Source organism: Polyergus mexicanus, unplaced genomic scaffold (genome assembly GCF_030449975.1).
Source record: "Polyergus mexicanus isolate NDT 795.1 unplaced genomic scaffold, iyPolMexi1.0 SCAF_2, whole genome shotgun sequence".
Lineage (NCBI taxonomy): Eukaryota > Metazoa > Arthropoda > Insecta > Hymenoptera > Formicidae > Polyergus > Polyergus mexicanus.
Genome location: NW_027223322.1, coordinates 13611678 through 13631567, shown reverse-complemented (window position 1 = coordinate 13631567; position 19890 = coordinate 13611678). Strand labels below are relative to the sequence as shown.

General features: G+C 37.5%; 1 protein-coding gene across 1 annotated transcript in view; it reads left to right on the top strand.

Moving 5' to 3' along the window:
- The window catches only part of Su(tpl) (Suppressor of Triplolethal), a 72701-nt gene extending 53949 nt beyond the window's left edge, over positions 1 to 18752 (top strand). The window contains exons 3-10 of the mRNA XM_070310258.1: positions 12062 to 12177; positions 13129 to 13245; positions 14342 to 14602; positions 14816 to 14886; positions 14965 to 15171; positions 15280 to 16195; positions 16359 to 16536; positions 16631 to 18752. Coding sequence (XP_070166359.1) covers positions 12062 to 12177; positions 13129 to 13245; positions 14342 to 14602; positions 14816 to 14886; positions 14965 to 15171; positions 15280 to 16195; positions 16359 to 16536; positions 16631 to 16876 — 2112 coding nt within the window. The 3' untranslated portion in view covers positions 16877 to 18752. The remainder of the gene's footprint in view (positions 1 to 12061; positions 12178 to 13128; positions 13246 to 14341; positions 14603 to 14815; positions 14887 to 14964; positions 15172 to 15279; positions 16196 to 16358; positions 16537 to 16630) is intronic.
- The last annotated feature ends 1138 nt before the right edge of the window (positions 18753 to 19890 follow it).

Genomic DNA, 19890 nt, shown 5'->3' with positions numbered 1-19890 from the left:
TTACGTGTTTTATTTTATCGCCGTAGATATACAGAGGTTATCTCGCACTTTCGCATACTTTGTCAGAGAATACTCTCGCAGCATAAACATATTTTTTATTTCTTTATCTTCCAGTGTCTTATCTTAGTAATAACGTTTAAAACTTTGCTTTTGCGAATATTCCTGATGAAAATATTTTTTTAATTAGTACTTTTTTATTTTTAGAAATTCTGTCTGTCTGTTAATTATTAAATCTTAATCATTTTAACTTGCCGGATTTACTCGATTCAGTCAATTATGTTCCCTTTGAGCAGTCGCTTTTACGGAAAGATGTTCTTTTCCGACTTTGAATTTTTCGCCTTGAAAGAGAAAATAAAGATAAAAATCTCTCTCTCTCTCTCTCTCTCTCTCTCGTGTTACAAGGCCGACGATAAAATAATATAGCTCACCGGAATCGATGCAAGTTGAATTGCCAAGGGCCTTCCTCTCAGTCTGACGCGTCGAATCTTCTTAATCTCTCAAAATCATCATCGATATCTTATATAATAAAAAATATATTTTTTCTATTATTACTTTTTATATCTCGTGTTTTATATACATATATTATACATAGCTACGATAATGAATTTAATCTATTGTATATCGATTCTCGTGGGAAAGAAAGAGAGAGGACACTTCCAGCAATGGTTTCACTTTAATTAAGCGACGCGTTTCTTTTCTACGTAACCTGACTCGTTTCACGTAATTATGCCGTATATTTAATTGCAACATAAACTCGTTAAGCGAGTAAGCGAATAAAGTGGAATGGACAACTTTTCTCGCTCGATTTACTTATATATGCAGATATTTTTGTTCGCGTAAAAAGCTAGCGCCAGACGCATGCGCGTATTCGCGATTCGTTTATAATTCTCGAATAGCGTGGATGGAGAATTCGTCGAATTCAAACAATCAGATTTCTATATATCGTTGACGAATCACGAATTGCGAATACGCGCATAATCTGACACTGGCTTCACAATGATATCTCACATCCTATGCTTTTATTGTACCTTGTTATCGCTCGAATTTTTAGATGCTTTTGCTTTTTTTTCGTACTAGAATCGACGTCTAAACGTCGTATACAAAGGGAAATTGGTCGCGACGAGAAACCTCGAAACAATTTCGAGCAATACCCGCGTGATTTCCGGCCATTTGTCTAACCGTCGTCAAAACCTTATCAGCCCGTCCGTCGTGTCTCGACGTTATCTTCCAAGCGTTACCTCTCTCTGGGACGCAGGATTTTGCGTCGCTTATTAAGCGGATCCACGCGTACCGACAGGTAACCCAATGGGGCGGGGTCGTTCGATTCCGACGAGCAGATTGTGCAGTAACCATATGTCTTATCGATGTGTACGGTCAAGCTCGATGAAACGATCGCCATCCGTCGATAAGATTTCTGCCTTGAACAAAAGTACTTTTGCGCGTAAAAGAAATTTTGTCGTGTATATATTAGATAAATTTTCACGATGTCTCGATAATATAGATACTCGATATTAAACAAAGACATCGACATATCCAATGGATAATCTTGAAGTTTACAGTATTTTCAATAATATATTATTGATTATGCGCACATATCTCGATTTTCGTTATAGATAATTTGTTTTTATTTTAACGAGTTTGAATCAGTAATATTTAATTCAATTTATGGAAAAACATGAAACTAAAGAGAGGAGAGGGCGAGAGATAATGGAAACAACTTTCTGCTGCTTACGTCCAATTAAACGATAAAATTATTGTCGGCATATTTATTATCCTTGCCGAAATGAAGGATAATTTTGACATTTACATCTTATTTTTGCTACAATATTTTTCAAGGTTCCAGAGCTGACGATGTTGCTTAATTTGGTTTTGTCGTGTAACTACACAGTAGTTTCCATCACGTTGTCATTAATGTAATCGCGCTCTAATGTTTTCTACTTACTATGAATAATTTTAATTTATATAGGGGCCGGCGCTGGAGAGAAAGAGATAGCACGTATTATTCACGTGTACGCGAGATAAATGACCGCTATAAATATCACAGAGATCTCACAAAATCTTCTTCCATTAAATCGAAAATTTCTCAAAATTGTACGACGAACAAATTATATGCGTATATTTTATTTAATATTAATAAAAATAAGATATTTTGTCTAATTCTCAAGTCAATTTCTCAAGTTCGAATTTAATTTAAGATAATTTATGCGCAACGAGAAAAAAAATTATAAGATTGTCGCGAGTAAAATATTGAGTATCTCGTGCAGAATTTTTATCTTCTTCGGCAAATGTCGAATTCGGGCGATTCGCGATTGGAATCGGCAACCTACTGACATACTAATCGACAGTGTCGTCATCGCAAACGCAGCCGGTTACCGCGCGGATATTAATTAGACAGATTATGCGTGCGTATTACTAATTATTTATATAATTTAAATACGAATCCTTAAAATAGATAACTATAAATCTGACAAAAGGAAAGTTGATTTCCGCAAAAAAATTTGATTTAAAGAAATGGACAATTTAATTCGCGTCTCGTTAAATATTATTCATTTATTTAATGGTTAAGAATCAATGAAGAATAAGGAAAGGGCGAATGCGAAACGAGAACGCGCGCGCGACTCGTCCGACGATTTCGTGCAACGACACTTGGCGTGATTCACGCGCCCGCCTCTTCGCGGAGAGCGAAGAAAAGTATGCCGCTATAAATATAATGCATTCCCGAGTCATTGGTTCGCGCGATGTGCTACCGATGGTTGGCTCATTGGCATTTGAAATCGCCAACCTTTCACGCGTTTTCGCGACAAGATCCGGACACTGACTACGTTTATACGTCACCCCTAATCGGATTTAATAACAATCGTAGTTCTAAGGACGGCTAATCACAATTATTCCATTCTTCAGAGGAATGGCTGTGATTGATCACTTTTACAATTACGGATGTTATTAAACCCGATTAAGGATGCCGTGTAACAAAGCTCACTGATCGCAGCGAGAGTTCAGAACCTCCCACTAACCCGCCTCATAATTCGTTTTGCGCGCGAATGCATTGGAATTTGTATGACTTCGGATCGAGTCGAATTGTCGATCGATGGAATACGTATCCTGAGTTTCTCTTTCAAATTAACTCAGCTCTCGTTGATCGAGCTGGTTCCCGCTTTTCCTCCAAATTTTACATCGTTTTCCGTCACGTACGATATACGAGTTTAAAAAATCGGAGAACACTTTAAAAGTTTCATGTCCAACGGTAATCTTTTTCTAAGAAAATATTCAGAATTAATTTCAAATGTTCGAAAATAAAGCTGAAAACTTTTTATATAAAATTCGGATAATTTGTTACTTTTTTTTTTTTTTAAGAATTTGAAATTAATTAATAAAAATTTGATTTTATTAATTACAATTAAAATGTTTTCTTCTTCAGATGATTAGGTTAATGTTAAATTGTATTTGTCTGTATTTTTAAATTAGTTTTTAGAAACTAGACGCGTTTGTATAACATTATAAAAATGTTATAAGAATCGCGTATTTTGGATTTTCCACTGAATAATAATTCGCGATAAACTCGTACAAACGAATTTAGATAATTATCTCAACGCGCGCGATAAAAGATACAAGTGTGTTTTAAACGTGCAAACAGAAGAATTCTTTAAATCGCTTTCTGCGAATCAGCGGATAATCGCATGTGCTATTGCTTACATTAGCCATATAATTATCAAGATTGGTCGCTTTATGATTGGCGACATGACAGCGAAAAAATGTCAAATGTGAGCGACGAGCATATCTGATTAATTAGCATTTGGCATTGCTTGTGTATATATGCAAAGTATTGTACATAACTGCATATATGTATAAGTCTGACAAAAGTATTTATATTAGTCTTTAAAATAGCTTAAATCCTTTTTTCAAGCGTATCTATTAGTTAGTATTTTGATAATTACAAAGTTGACGAAAGAGAGCGGGAGAGAGCGAGAGAGAGAGAGCGAGAGAGAGAGAGAGAGAGAGAAGAAGAAGAAGAAGAAGAAGAAGAAGAAGATATTAGTCAAGAAAGATACAGAAAGTCTGTAAATTTCAATACTTTCTTTTCTTACTTTAAAATAGCATAAAATTGTGAAATATCATGTGAAAATATCGAAAGTAAATATTTGCCACGCACATTTTTAAGCGATGTAATTGATGGTTTGCATCAGACATCGAAACCGAAGGCTGCGAGAAACTTTCTAACCCAATTCCGTAAATTATTTGTGACGCTGTATTAGGCAATTGTCGATTGATACTGGGTCTAGGTCCTTCTCAGACGAGGAATACTAAGGAATACTAAGTCGCTTGTCATTGTCTCTTGTAAGTCATGGCGATCCATCACTTGAAATGAGACGAGACAATAGCGAAAATCTCAAGTTTTCTATTTGAAGAAGAGAATGAAAAATGAACTTTCTTTATAGGTATAAAAAAAAGATTCTTTGTAAAAGTTTTAAGATTCTACATAATTTTGTATTCTCCATTCTTTTCCGAACAAAAAGACTATAAAAGAGACTAAAAACTATGTTTTTAATCTGTTTTTATTAATAGAAATACAATTTGTACAGGATTGCTTATAATGAAATTTTTATTTAATCTTTCATGAACAATAATAGTTTTTTTTTTTTTTCCTCCTATATGAAAATCTATTTCTCAGATGGTAGGTAAAATAATCTTTTTATAGAATAGAAAACGAGACTTAAAAACTCGCTTTTCGATTTATTTGAAATATTTCAAGTACAAAAATTCATCGCTCGTGAAAGTTATCATCGGGAAAATTTCAAAAACTTTTTTTATATACTCTTTTTGACATTTTATTTCCATCATTTCAGGAACAATATCGCTGATGATTAATGTTTAGCGATGCCAATTTCATAATCATTTAAATGCGCGTTCCTCCATTCGTGAGCGAGCGAGCCTACAAGTTTGATTTACGTAATCCCTAACCGAAGAGATTTGCGACGCGAGCAACTTTGAAATTTTTAAAAATTTATTGCCGTTATTGGATAGAGCTTAAAAATTCAAAATAGAGAGAAACCCACCCCGATCTTTCACGAGACAACGTGTTTATGTCGCAATCTGAAACGCTGAATCTTCCATCATCGAATAGCCATAATTCAACGCGTCACATTAAAACACAATAATGCTCATCGATGTGTAAGAACTCTTGTAGTAGCTCTTATTGCGAAAATGTTTATCGCGACATGGAAAAATTTCAACTATGTTCTAATTTTGCCGCAATATATTTCACATTTATCTTTTAGGTGAATTATTCATTAGCTTTATAAATATTGAATACGGAAATAATACAATTTTTCGACTAATACACATGTCGCATATTCTCACAGAGATCATATTCTATCCTTAATAATTTTTATGATAGAAAAGATTTGATTGTGTTGCAAAAACAAATTCATTATTACGCAGAAAGTAAAACTCTATGTACAAAAGATTTCTAGAAAGGAATATCTTTGAATTCTCTCGTGTTTTTTATTCGATGCTCACGATAAGCAGCATATTACGCGCGTAACGGGTAGCAACTGTCGTTTCGTAAAATCATAGCAGCTATAAAGTTTCGACAACGGGAGGGACAACGTCGGCGTTGAATAAGTAAAGAGTTTAACGAGCTGCCTAACCCTGGCGCGGAAACGGATCGATTTTAGCGAAAGGAATGCATGTTGGGAGACTGGATGAAATCGATTGTAACAATTAGCGACGTTATTTGTCCCCGAGAGATTTATTCCCGGAAGCCCCATCAAGGGTAGTCTTACACAAATCCGACGACAACTACAAACGGATTATCCGCCGCGGAAATCGAGACGAGGGCGAAAATACCCTTTTTATAGAAATGCGCTGGAAATCAAACGATCTTGAGTGGGAAACAATTTTGCGATTTGATATTTGAATTATTTTGATAGAAATTTGATTTATACAATTACATACTATTGCGTACTTTAACTATTATTCGCACAACGTTAAAGAAATTTCCAAGTATCGATAAAAGAAGACGTTAATTTAATTTATGATTATGGTTTTGAAATTCTACCAGTTTATAGTAACTACTTTTTTATCTCGTATTGAGAAGCGTCTGAATTTAATAGAGGGGACCGAATGTCGAAATATTTTGCTCCTATTTTCAATCTTCATTTTTCACGTTTATGGATTCTGAAGGATTTTGATAGGTTTTCATTTATATAGGAATTGTATTATATCGATCATTCTACTTTGTACCTCAAATAGACGTTAAACGAACAATTTCTTACTTAGAAAGAAAAAAAAAGGAGCTTTCGGCAAAACGAGATTAAATAGTTCCAAAATAGGATGATCTAACTGCTTGTTGAAGTTTCAAAGTAGATGTTACTCTCAGAACATATACAATATATTGAGGTCGAAAGCGGAAGAAAAATTTCGACACGAGAGATTACTACCTTTTTTTTTATATATATATATTTCTATCAATAGTGGCGTATGAGAAGAAATAAAGTATCTGACTTTTTTTTAGAAACTCTTTATATAGTAATAATTGATCGTCATATCCTAGTCTTTCTTCGATCATTCGCACTTTGTCACCTTTTATCATCTCTATTCATTAAGATTGAGAATAAAATTTGGGATGTTAAAACGATGCAATTTTATAGACATGTAAATGGAGAATCGCCCGAGTCGAATAGCATATGGCACATGTCCTTACGTCGATATAGCTATGCACATCTGCTGCGATCCTTTATTTACGACCACGGGAACGGCTTTGACGCGTGTCTTCGCCAAGTATCGTTACTTCGTAAACGACCGCGGTAACATTCAATAAGCATTTTGCTATCCGCAATCCGTCAGTTTCTCCTCTGTGGTCGGTAGAGGAAATGTATTTGCGTATTCTTTTCGATGCGAAATGAAATAGACGCGCGTGTAAGCGCAGCCCTCGCAAATTAATCAACGACCGCTATTACGCGCGACATAACAATATAATTTCCTGCAATGTTACTTTGTATGCGTGTGTATATATATGTATTTGTGTAACGCGTCAAAACCGTTCCCGTGATCGTAAATAAACTCTAGTCTTCACAAAAACTTTTTTTTTTTTGCTACTAGATTTCGCAACCGATGCGGCTTTCACTTAACGCGACTTAATTCGTGAACTTTCGAGACGTCGACGATAGAATTTATCGTGCGTAATCACCGTCTCGAAAAAAAAAAAAAAAAAAGAAAAATGAGATAACTGGCATAATTATAGGAGTCACAGGCGAGTCAAAATATTCGAATAAACGGCGAAATTTCACGTTCCATTCGCGTATCATGCAATAACTCTTGTGAAGGAAACATGTTTTCGCCTTCTTCAACGCTGTATCTTTTTATCTCGACAAACTTGAAAATAGATGCAGCTCGTAAAACATTAAATGTTTACTGGATAAAAGTTGCCTATTCTAGAGAAGTGGACACAAATTGTTAGTATCGTACATCGAAATTTTTCTTACACATTTTCTCTGAAGAAAATGATACCTTTCGCTCAAAATTTCTACTCAATCTTATATTATTTTCGTTTCAAGAATTTAGTAAGCTAATTAAGGTCTGCGATCATTTCAAGTTTTATTCAATTGTGTGTAGAATAATCACGGCGTTTCGCGACGATTCGTCAGCACGAAATCGGCGCAATGTTACTTTCACTTAGCACGATTTATTTTCTGCGCCGTCGATGCGCGTGTGAATCGAACGTGCCCGTTCGCGGTCGGCGGAGTTAATTAACGACATCACTTGCGCCTATACGGGTAATGTGTATGTGTGCTTGCCTGTGTCCGTGTCCGCGCTCGAAAGGACGATAGAACAAAATGATGATGCGAGGGTCGGGGAAAGGGATACGCAGTAGAGAAAGGAGAAACAAAAATACGATGAGGTCACCGGTCGGTTCGGTTTTGTATTGAGACACACGGTATACACGTGCATCCTTTTTTCTTTTATTTTCCCGTAGACGAAAGGAGCACCTATACGATGACGCTGATGACCTTGTGCCAGATGGAGCCTCATCCCGTGCCAGGGACAGTCGGTCTCTCCGATACACCGCTTATCTTTCGTCTGCTTTAGTTTCACCATCGACCGTGCGTAGAGATTTGGCTACGAAAAAGCACTCGCTTCTCGTATCTTCTCACTTGATGCAACGACGTCAATTGTTTTTCAAAGCGTTCGTTTTATTCCGCTAAAAAAACCAAGTAATCTCTTCGTCGAAACTATCTATTATAATTTTTCGTATTATTGAAAAAAAAAAGAAATAGCTGCTTCAACAAAATTCAACTGTTCGTCTCTTTCGTAATAGAATAATAACTTCCATAGACATCATATATATATACAATACTATATTGCGACACATGTGCTATATTACGAAACTCACTCGAATCACATACTCGAATGTTACTCGGGCGGTTCCACGCACTGTCTAAGATCGTCACGTGTATTTGTCGTGATAAGCCATGATAAGGTAAATCGTCACTATTGCGTGCACCGATAAAATGGCATCTTCGATCTTCGTCATGGGCTCACCTGTCTACTCACGGTTTTCACTTACATATATGTTCCCTTTTTCTGCGATATTGACAACGATTGCCCAGTGAAAGTTGCCCTCCTGAGTTCGTCGATCGAGAATCGATCTCGCCGCGGGATCGTTTCGGTTGACCGGTTGCTCTTTTCTCAAAGCCATACAATCCGATGTCTAAGAAATTTTCAAATGGGACAAATGGAGGCATTGGACGGAAAAAGAGAAGAAAATAAATGTCGAGAAAACACGATAAAAATATTTAATATGAATTTTGATAAGGATAGATTTTTTTCTCTAATCAGTAATTTAAGACAACGGGGATCTTTATTTTTAGTAGAATGTATAGAAAGAATTTTTATTTCATGGAAAAGATTTTTTCCATATCTTTCATTTTGGATATTATGTTAATGGGGCGTGATATCGATATTTTGTTTATGCTTATTTTTAATACACACTAACGGGTATAATAACCCGGCGATATAGCTAACGATGCGGCGACTCGATGCCGGCGTAGCGGTGGCTCCTTGACACGTAGGAATGTCGCGAATGCTACGAGCGGCGATTATCGTTCGTTCGTTCGTTCGTTCGTTCGTTCGTTCGTTTGTTGCTCAGCTGTTGCTGTGGCCTTAAGTACCGAAATAATTTCGATCTGGCAACGTGAATAGATGGGCCGTCTACTACTCTATGCTTTGCACTGTTTGTACGTGTAAAGCATACCGAAATAAATCATCGGCGGTTAAAATTATCCCTCCGGCACTTACTTAAATTGCGAAAAATGCAATCCGATACTGTGAGAAAATATAAGAAAGAAAGAGGGAGGAGGGAGAGGATGGAGGGAGGGAGAGAGAGAGAGAAAGAGAGAGAAAGGCAAAAAGACATGTCTTTGTGCATTGTCCGACTTGTTACGCCTTTTTACACACGTGACATAAATGGCAGCTTGATAGAGTGCGATTATTTTTCGCAATATTGATTCAATGACGTTATGTATGACGATTTCAAGTAATGCTGATAAATTTTGATTCGGTGTAACTGAATCTCTAATTAACATTTTGTCAAAACACTTAGACTTAAAATTGAATAAGCATAAGGTTGTATTATCCACATATATGTATTGAGTTTTTCAATTCCTAATTTAGCAATTTTATTATGCGTGGAAAAATTAAACGTGTTTACGCGAACGAAAAGCTCGAACCGGCCGAGAGAAAAACCGTCATTCTCGCTGAGGTTGATCTAAGGATAATAATTTCCGAGTAATTTTTCTCTCGATCGGGACCTTCGCGCAATTTCTCTCTCTCTCTCTCTCTCTCTTTTCTCCCGCCCCTCTCTCATCCGCACGGCAGCGTGAGAATCCGAACCGGCTGGTCGATGTTCCGGTTGTATGACGGACACAATGGGCACTCGTCTCGGACACGCGAATCTCGCGGTATAGCTATGACGAACCAAAAGATAACCGGTCAGGCAACAGTCAGATCAGCCAGCCGTCCTTCCGCGCGCGCAATGAAATTTAAATGAGCGCTGCTCCCTTCACAAAACTTTCATATTGCATTCTCGCGCGATTCGACCTTTCGTTTAAGAGACGACGACGATGACGACGACGACGACGACGACGACGACGACGACGACGACGACAACGACGATGTCTATTCCAGCTGATCGGTGGAAGGGGAGCCGGACGCTCGGAGAGCCCCTATGGCCTCGATACGTGAATCGTGAATGTCCGTGAGAGAAGCGTCCTCCCTTTATCGTCCCCCGAGCTACTATATTACGTATCGCGTGTATTGTCTCGTCATCGTCGTCACCATCGTTTCGCTGATGCTCATCGTCATCGCGCGTCGGCCTTCTCTTACCACGTGATCTAGAATGCTATATGCTATGTCGCGTTTCTTGCGTCACCGTCATTCACAAAATCTGAGTTGCATGTAAATGGCGACTTTTTTTTTCCTTTTTTTCCCTATGCTCTTTTTCTACGATTCATTTGAAAAAAATCGATTGCCTACTCGAGCGACAATCAATAATCTTAATCGCATGCTTCTTTGAAACTCTTATTGAAATTATCAGATCTTTCGCGATACATCCGATGATGCATGCTTCCGATGACGTGCATCCGTAATAATTCGCTAAGAGTTAAAAAATAAATAAATTTCGCGTACCAAGTGCAGAGAAAGGAAGGGGAGGAGTAGAACAACTCAAGGGGGGGGCGAGAGAGAGAGAGAGAGAGAGCGGGGGGGGGGGGCGAAACAACGACGGGCGTAAAAAGGAGGGGGAGGAGATATATACGCAAAGTTGCGAAATGCTCAGTCGCGCTCGACTGCTTTTCGATGAAATTGAATGACGAAAAATTGTTGGCCGGATCCCGCTCGCACTTGCGTCAATCGCAGTTAATTCTTCGGAGAGAGTGCCTTGGCTTAATTTATAACTCTAAATTTACTTTCAATTTATTCTAACGATAGAGTCGATACCTATTACCTTAAACATGTACACGCAGATTTGTTAAAGATAAATATGAAAGGTGTTCCCTCTGCTTGATTATATTATCGAGAAAAATATTATATCGCTAACTTGTTTGCGAACAAAGGGAAAGAGGGTAGGGGGGGGGGGGCGGGAGAGAAGACAGAGACTATCCACAATCCCATTGCATATAATGTGCTCCATACAAATGAGCAACGAGCATGTATACTCGATATAAAATTTAGGTAATCGTAGCTAGTTAAATCTGCTTTTTTTTTCTTTCTTAAATTATAATCGCATTTATATACTCTGCGCTATCTTTGCCAAAATTCTTGAAAGCCACAAGTTTGGCTCGCAATCCTTTTAATTTGATCGACAAACACACACACACACACACACACACACACACATATATGTCGAAATGTCATCGTGTCGTGCTGCTTTCCGCGAGTTCGGCCCATGTAATACGGTATCAAAGGGATAAATGTCATCGGTTCACTTGTACCGCAGTATATAAGCGTGTCACTAGATCGCCTTGTCATTTTTTTAAAATATTTTATTATCTATCCACATTTTCATATTTAACTTGTGCATTGTATTTTTCTTTAATTTGAATTCACGTTAATATTTAAAATTGTGACATTGATACATTCGATTAAATTGAATGTGTTAAAGTCGAGAAAAGACGCTAGCGTTAAGAATAATCTGATTAAATGTTTCGAAAGGATCAAATTTAAAAACGCAAAATTTATTTATAAGAGAGCGCGTTATTATTTTGTAAAACTTGTTCTAGTCTAGCTTAAAAAAGTGAGTGAGAGGAATTGACGATGGGTGAGATCGGTATTAGATAGCTGGAATGGATACGCGTATACCATATGGGTGAACCTGACGTATCCCGGCGGATATATACCCGCGACTACGAGAGAAAAGAGAGCGCGATACACACATACACACACGCGGCATCGTAAGCCGTGTAGAGAGGCACTGTCGCCGTAAACTGTTGTTTCGTAATTTAACGCGATCTTATTAAGAGGACAAGACAGACTAACCGGCACGCTCCGCGTGTTCTGATTTCAGAAACTCAGCATTCCATCCATCCATGGATTTACCGGATTCACCTTTAGTCTCTCCAGCAATCAGGACATCGAGGGTCCTCAGGGCGGCTTCGAGTGCGTCCGACAAACCGGCCCTAAGTACGTATCGATTATCGCGATATAACACAAACTTGCAAAGTAATATTTTTTTTTAAGTATTAAATTTATACATTTTATAAGTGCGAGTAATTGTAACATTTGTTCTAAGAGTCGGAGTAGATAGAATTGAAACGTTAAAATATCGCGCGAGCGATCATTATTTGTTTATCAGATATGTTGACAAGAAGATATTTTATACTATTATTATACATTACAATTAGCGGAAAATGTTGTAATATATACATATGTCGCGATGTCGCTCATCATACGCAAAATTCGAATTCATAGCCGAACAATAATGTTTCGCTGAATAGACTCGACATACATATATACGATACGGTAATTTGGAGTAAGTAGTCTCCTCGAGCATAATCTCCTCGATCTAAATCGAGCTACGTAAAAAAATTGTAGAGCATCCTTGACCAGGTGGTTTTATCGCGACAACTTGACACACTAAAGCGTTGTTAGTGAGCTAGCAGGTGTCGCGATTACTGGCGATTGCAGCGTCATTGAATGGTTGGTTATGCTTGCGTTAGCAGAACCGATTCAGCGACTAGTAGTGCTTCTCGTACGAGACGATCTCTATGATACAACGAATTAATATTAAAAATATAATTGTAAATAATGATTTTCTTTATTTACTCGCCGGATCGCAATCCATTTTTCAAATAGTAACAGGCCGATATGTTCTACATATAAATGTTATATAGCATTATATACATACATGTTTTCATCTCAACGAATGTAACAATAATGACAATTCTTTCTCTGTATTTGACAAAACTTAAAAGTATCACTACGTCTTAACTATATGTATTGTATAATATTTTTGAATCTCGGACAATTATCTTAATCGTCTCTTTGTTTAATATTAATAAAAAGAAACCGCACACAGTCGATTAACGAATTTAATCTTCTTCTCTACTCTCTTATTTTTCTTCTCTTTCGTAGAAATCTGGAGAGCCTCGGCGCCATACCGTACAAAATGCGGATACAGGCAAACGACGACGTTTACGAGACCACCAGGCATAGAATGGCGGTCGCTGAGGAGAATAACAAGAACAAATGGTACGGATATTCCCACGAGCAGCGGAACGTACGGTCGTCGATCCTTTCGGAGAGATTTTTTTTTTTTTTTTTTTTGGAAAAGCGCGCTTGCCTCTCCTCTCCATTTCCCCGTCGTCGAGCATCGGCGGAACCGTAAATAATGCTCGCGTCGTGGTCTTACTTTTACAAACTTTCGCTCGTAGATACGGTCGCGCTTAACGGACGTTCGCGCGCGATTCACGAAGGAATTTACGACACGTTGTCGCGGAAACTCGCGAAAAATTGCATGCATGTGGATACGCGCTTTTAGATACATACCTCGCGAATATGTCCCGTCGTCGCTCGTATCTCAATGCTCAGTTTATTGACCCTAAATTAAAGGAAAATCCAAAAATATTAATATTTTATATACGAATATCTCTGGAGATATGTGTAGAATACATTTATATTATATACAAATATTGGCACTTAGTCGATAGAATAAATAACGTATTTATTAATATTATTATATCGCATATTTGTATTGCATTAATTAAAATTGCGCTATCTGTCACAAGATAAGCGCTTGTTGTTTCTTCAAATTTTCATAAACGGAAGCATGCGCGATACGCGATCTTCGAAATCGGGCTTTGCAATTGTTAACTGCGATTCGAATACTCGCTCGGCGGATCTGCATCGACGACGCAGCTAATTTGTTTAGTCGTCATCACGGCCAAGGTTAAGAGCGCCTTACAAGTGCAATTTCGTCACAAACATTAAACACTTTTTCGTCTCTTCTTCGTCATTGTGGTGCTTTATCGCGGCTTTATCACGTTAAGGAAAACGCGTCAGGAACACGCGTCAATTAATCTATCGGATCCCTTTATGACAATGATGCAAATTGCATTAATTGTATACACTTGATCTTACAGAAGATCGGCGGGACTTCAAATATACAAACGCGATAAAATTTTTCAATTGTTCTCCATTTTTCTAATTTTAATTGTTTCATCTCCATTTTGATGTATCGCTTATACATAATTAGCGCGCTAGAGAATTTCAAAGTATATATACAATGTAGATTAACGTGGATCAATTTGCGTTTGTCTCAGTAGCAATAATTATATTGCTTTTCCAGTACGAGGGTAATCAAAGCGAACGGTCCAGACATCGGACGCAAGGTGAAAGTGCAAATACCCGGAAGGACAATACCGCTTCCGTCATCGTATGCCAAGCATTGGGAATCTACGACGAGCATTCCAACTTCCGGCAGCAATCAACATAGAACGTCAACCAACAAGCCGACCACCACTGGCAATAGTAGTAGTAATAGTAATCATGTAGCGGCGACTCGCAGTCCGGAGAAAAAGATTTCCGATATTATGCGCAGGCCACTTAAGTAAGTCCATTAACGAATCGATACAAGGACGTGAGAAAATAAGTCACGCTCCGATAAAGACGCGGAAGTAAAACAGTCAGATTAATAAGATGAAGCCTGATAAAAATTCAATGCTTAATGAAATTCTAAATAAGGAAGAAATTTATTAATGACTAATATTATTTGTTTTATTGCATTAGGTTAAAATGTATTTTATATTCTTCTATGTAACAGAGAAAGACTTATCCACGTCCTTGCTTTGAGGCCCTACAAGAAACCCGAACTTTACGATCGTATCAACAAAGGTGAAACAAAATCTGAATGCTTCTTGAGCTTCCCGGAATAGCTTCAATCGACGATATTAATATTCCAATAAATTGCAGAGGGCTTAAGGGAGCGAGAACGACCCATCATGACGACGATCCTGAAGCAAGTGGCTAATATGCGCGATAACACGTATCATCTACAGAGGCATATCTGGAACGATGTGCAGGAAGATTGGCCTTTCTATACAGAGCAGGAGAGGACAATGCTCAGGAGGCGGAAACCTCAGAACCTTACGCCACCCGGCTCGAGTGATGGTTCCAGCGGTACGTGTTTATCACAATACGCCGTTTACATACGTGAACATAAAATTTTATTTTTGTTTATTTCTTTGAAACAATATATACATTTTTCGTATATATTTTTACTCACAGGCAGTGGTCAATCGCCCAATTCCATCCATGCGGGTTCACCGCCGACGATCACAGCACCCCCGCCCAGCTTGCTGAACAATAAGAGACCGGGATACTACCAGGGTAGCGATGGATTACCGACCAAAAAACCACGAATATCACACTATAAGAGACCCGAACCTATCTCCTTTATCCCCGCTGGCGAAAAGGTGTCTGGTAGCAGCAGTTATAGTAATAATAACAGTGGTATTAGTGCAACCGCCGGTGGTGAGCGTGCCGCTGGCGGTAATAGTGGTTGTGGCAACAGCAATAGTGCTGGTGGTGGTGGTGGCGGCGGCGGCGGTGGCGGTGGCGGTAGTACTAGCAGTAGCAGCAGCGGCAACGGCAGCGGCAGTCTCGATGGTTGGGAATCGAGGCAGCAACGTGAACGTAGCAGTCGCGCCGATTATCGAATCGAAAGGACAGCGAATAGTGATGTGTTGCGAGGTGCTGGGAATGGCTACGGCGCCATCGCGGTTCCGAGCGGTTCCAGTCGGTCATCGTACCTAATGTCGTCACCTAGTGATAGTGAAAGAAATAGCCATCATCAGAGCGGCGGCCATGGATGCAACGGCAATGTTGCGACGGTCACGAATGGAAATGCCGGAAGCAACACAAACGACATAAGCGTCGATAGAAAGGACAGAAGTGACAGGAGCGACAGGAGCGATCGAAGTCGTGATGCGAGGGAAGAGAGAAATAGGGAAAGGGAGTGTAGGAATAGGAATAGTGCCGTGAACGACGTGAGCGACGCGATCTCGCTCGTTCGAAGCGAAACTTCCAACAGCAATGCTCACATTTATAACGATAATGCCAGTTCTACCGCAATGACGATTTCGTCGCTGACTGATGAGCTAGAAAGGCCGGGGAGCCCCGGGGAATACCCCGATTACCTCACGTAAGAAATCTGTTATGTTATCGATTATATTAATCTGCGAAAACGGATATAGACAATAACGAAAAATTAGATATTCTCTCCATCAATTATTATTGAATGAATCTAACATGTTTACTGATCGATGTAAAACATTGCAACGTTACATTGTTTTATATTTATCCAGGTACTACACGACAATAAGCAACGCGAAACAGAAAAGACGTTATAAAGAAGAATTTTATGCGAACTATGATGAATATTGCAGATTGCACTCCGAAGTGGTCGTAATCGCGAACCGCTTCAGGCATTTGTACAAGCAATTTTTAGAACATAAGCAATCGGGCAACCTGACCGAGTGCGAGGTATCGTAATCATTTAGAGACATCCGTTTTCTCGAATTAATGAAACAAACATCAATGCTAATACGGTGTTTTTTTTTCTTTTTTTTCTTTTCAGGCAACTACGGAACAGATACAGCGTGAATATAAGGAAATTAAGCAGAACCGCGTATACCAGCAGATGAAGACACGGTTCCATTATCTGCATGACAAGCTGAGCCACATAAAACGATTGATTTTAGAGTACGAAACCGAAAACACCGTCGACACGGTGTCAATCGCGAATGTTGATAGCGGTATAGTTAGTACCACGACTGCGAGCACTAATGTAAACATCGGGAATCTCGACAGTCGGCATTACTGACACAAACTGAAAAGATCGCCTCTTATTCCCCGCCTCCTCCTCTCGGTTGTCGGTACGTTACTATCAACATTGTCGCAGAATTTGCATTTTGTCGGCAAGTTCCAAGGCTGATCCTTCACGGTCCATATGGTTCCTGAATTTCATCGCCGAAAAATCAAGTGATAACTTGAGGTCGCAAGATCTCGTGTATGATATTCATAATACATATTGCAATATCAATATATATATATCGTACATGAGATATTCTTCCTGCTGATCCCTCTTCCCTCCCATCTCGTGAGAGTCGACAACGTTGATCGTTTGTGACGATTTTCAACTCGTTGATTTCTGCCATCATGGCGAGCCGGGCAAGGCACGCGTACTAACTTTGACCAATACTAGTTCTTGATATCGTTTGATGAAGGCTGATGACAATCGAGTATATTCAAGAATTAGACAAAAGAGAAAGAAAAAATCCATCCGGATTAAAAAAAAAAGTAGTAGTAAGGGCATTCTAATGACCAGCGAACCGCGAACTGTGTATAGACACACGGAAATTTGAAGCTGGTCTCGCGGCGAAAAGATGGAAGACATTGTTGATAAGCAAGTAGAGAAGGCGCAACGAGAAAAAATGTAGCAAAACTCTATAATAAGTTACTTACCGTGCGCACGTCCAACTATGTCGTCCACTTTAAGAGAATACGTAGATGAAAGAAAAGAAACACAAAAGAATAAGATATGATTGCGAGAAGAGGGTCCAAGAGATAATAAGGCTTACCGTGTGCCGCATCCGGGTTTCTTTTTTGTCCGCTGAAAGGAGGAAAGAAAACTGGCTCGCAACACATACACATACATATACACACACGATTTATCTACAAGCTGACACGCATCTTTCGCGCGCGATTCGTGCGTTGCTCGTCGCAACTTGAGAAAGGGCGTGTAAAAAAGAGCGAGTTACCTTACATACGAGAGAGAGACCGTAATACTTTGTGATTTTAAGATTCTTTGTTACTTCTTCGTTCTTTTTTTTCCTTCGTTGGCGATAATAGATACGGTCGGTTGACAAAAGAAATGAGACGATGAGCAGCCTAAAAAAAAAGATAAAAATAATAAGGAAGACCGACTGCGCAATAACAATCATAAACAGATCAAATGGGATTGTATATTACATGGGATTGTAGGTGATTTAAAATAAATTGATGAACTTTTTAGAGGTCAAATTATTTTGGTTTAATAGCGATTTTAATTGTGAAAGATCATAGCATACATATGTCGTGTCACAATGTAAATTTTTTAACAATTTCAAATTTTAATTAAAATGAGAAAAAAGAAATTTTAGTTATAAGTAAAAAAAGGAATAAATAATGAAGCGTTGTCAGCGCCATTGTTTTCCTGTAAAGAGAAAAATGAAATTTAAAAAAAAAGTATTGATATTAAATATATATATATAGTTTTTATAGTAATTATTAACCATCATTAAAGAACAATATTGTTGTGTACAGTGCTTGTAGTAATCCGCGTAAAAAATAATTGTTTTAATTACAATTAACGCTAATTATATTGTAATTATATTAATATTATTTTTAATTATTATTACTATTGCATAATCATTGTTATAATCATTCAGATATATAAAATATAGACGGTATCTGGATATATCAAATACATTGCGATGAGATTTTCAGATGATCTTTTTGAGTGAATTTGTAATGGAAACTTATGATGCCAATGTTTTTTTTTTTTCTTTTTTTTTCCCTAATTATTCGTCATACTAAAGATTATGAAACAATTTCCATTCATACACTGCCTTTTCGAAATTTAGATTAGATATCAATAAATCAGTTTTATTTTACATATTTTTTATGTATAATCTAACAAACACATGAATTCTGAAATTTTTATATTATTTTTTTTTTCGGTATTTATTATTTTTAATTGATCGACTATATAAAAACTAGCTTAATCTCGAAACACTTGACTCATTTTCTAACGATTAATAGATTAAACACTTCTCATACATTATTTTAAACGATTAACTTTGACGCGATATATTGCTTCTTCGGGACAATCTTAGTTTTTTATTGTTCAACATTTAAGTTTTTGACAACTATGAGTATATTTACCCAAAGCCGTCCATCGAGCCGTGGGTATAAAAAGAGAGAGCAGTAAAAAAGTTTGTCAGATATAAAATTCTTACGAAAAATTTTAGGCACGAAGATGATCTACTGAATATGACAATGATGAATTTGATTGTCTTATATGTGTATCTCTTCCTCGCCAAAATTTCTTCTACGCTCGTGATTTTATTTTTTCGAATTATATGTATATCGCTTCTGATATAATCATATTATAATCATATTTTTATGATTGTCGCGTGATATTAAATTTTAATAATTTATCAGTAAGAACATTTAGAATGATTAATGAATTATGTGTGTTCTCTCTCTCTCTCTCTCTCTCTCTCTCTCTCTCTCTCTCTCTCTCTCTCTCTCTCTCTCTCTCTTATATACAACTGAAACACGCAAAATTGTATTACCATCTGATACTTAATCGAATTCATAAATTTTAGATATTTTGAACATTAAATAATTGCGAGTTGTTCATCGATTTCTCTTGGTTTGAAACATCTAGTTATTTATAATTGATATATATATATATATATATATATATATATATATATATATATATATATATATACATATACTACATAATAAATATGTTAAATCCGTTATGTTATCGAATGAATTTTTTTATCATAAAACACAACTATAATTTTCCTCGTAATTGTGCAATATAAAACATTATAAAAGTCATTCTAGTTATGTAATCTCAATAGGTTAAAATGCGAACTATGCGAACTCTTTTCTAGGTCACATAATATAAATGACGTACGATATTTCGGTTAAAAATGTAAGGTGAAATGTCGAAGAATTCGCATCCAAAGAACCTCGCTCTAATCGAATATATGGCACAGTGTTAAATATCACGATAAGCTACGCTATAATAAAATATATTAAATATATAAATATATGCAC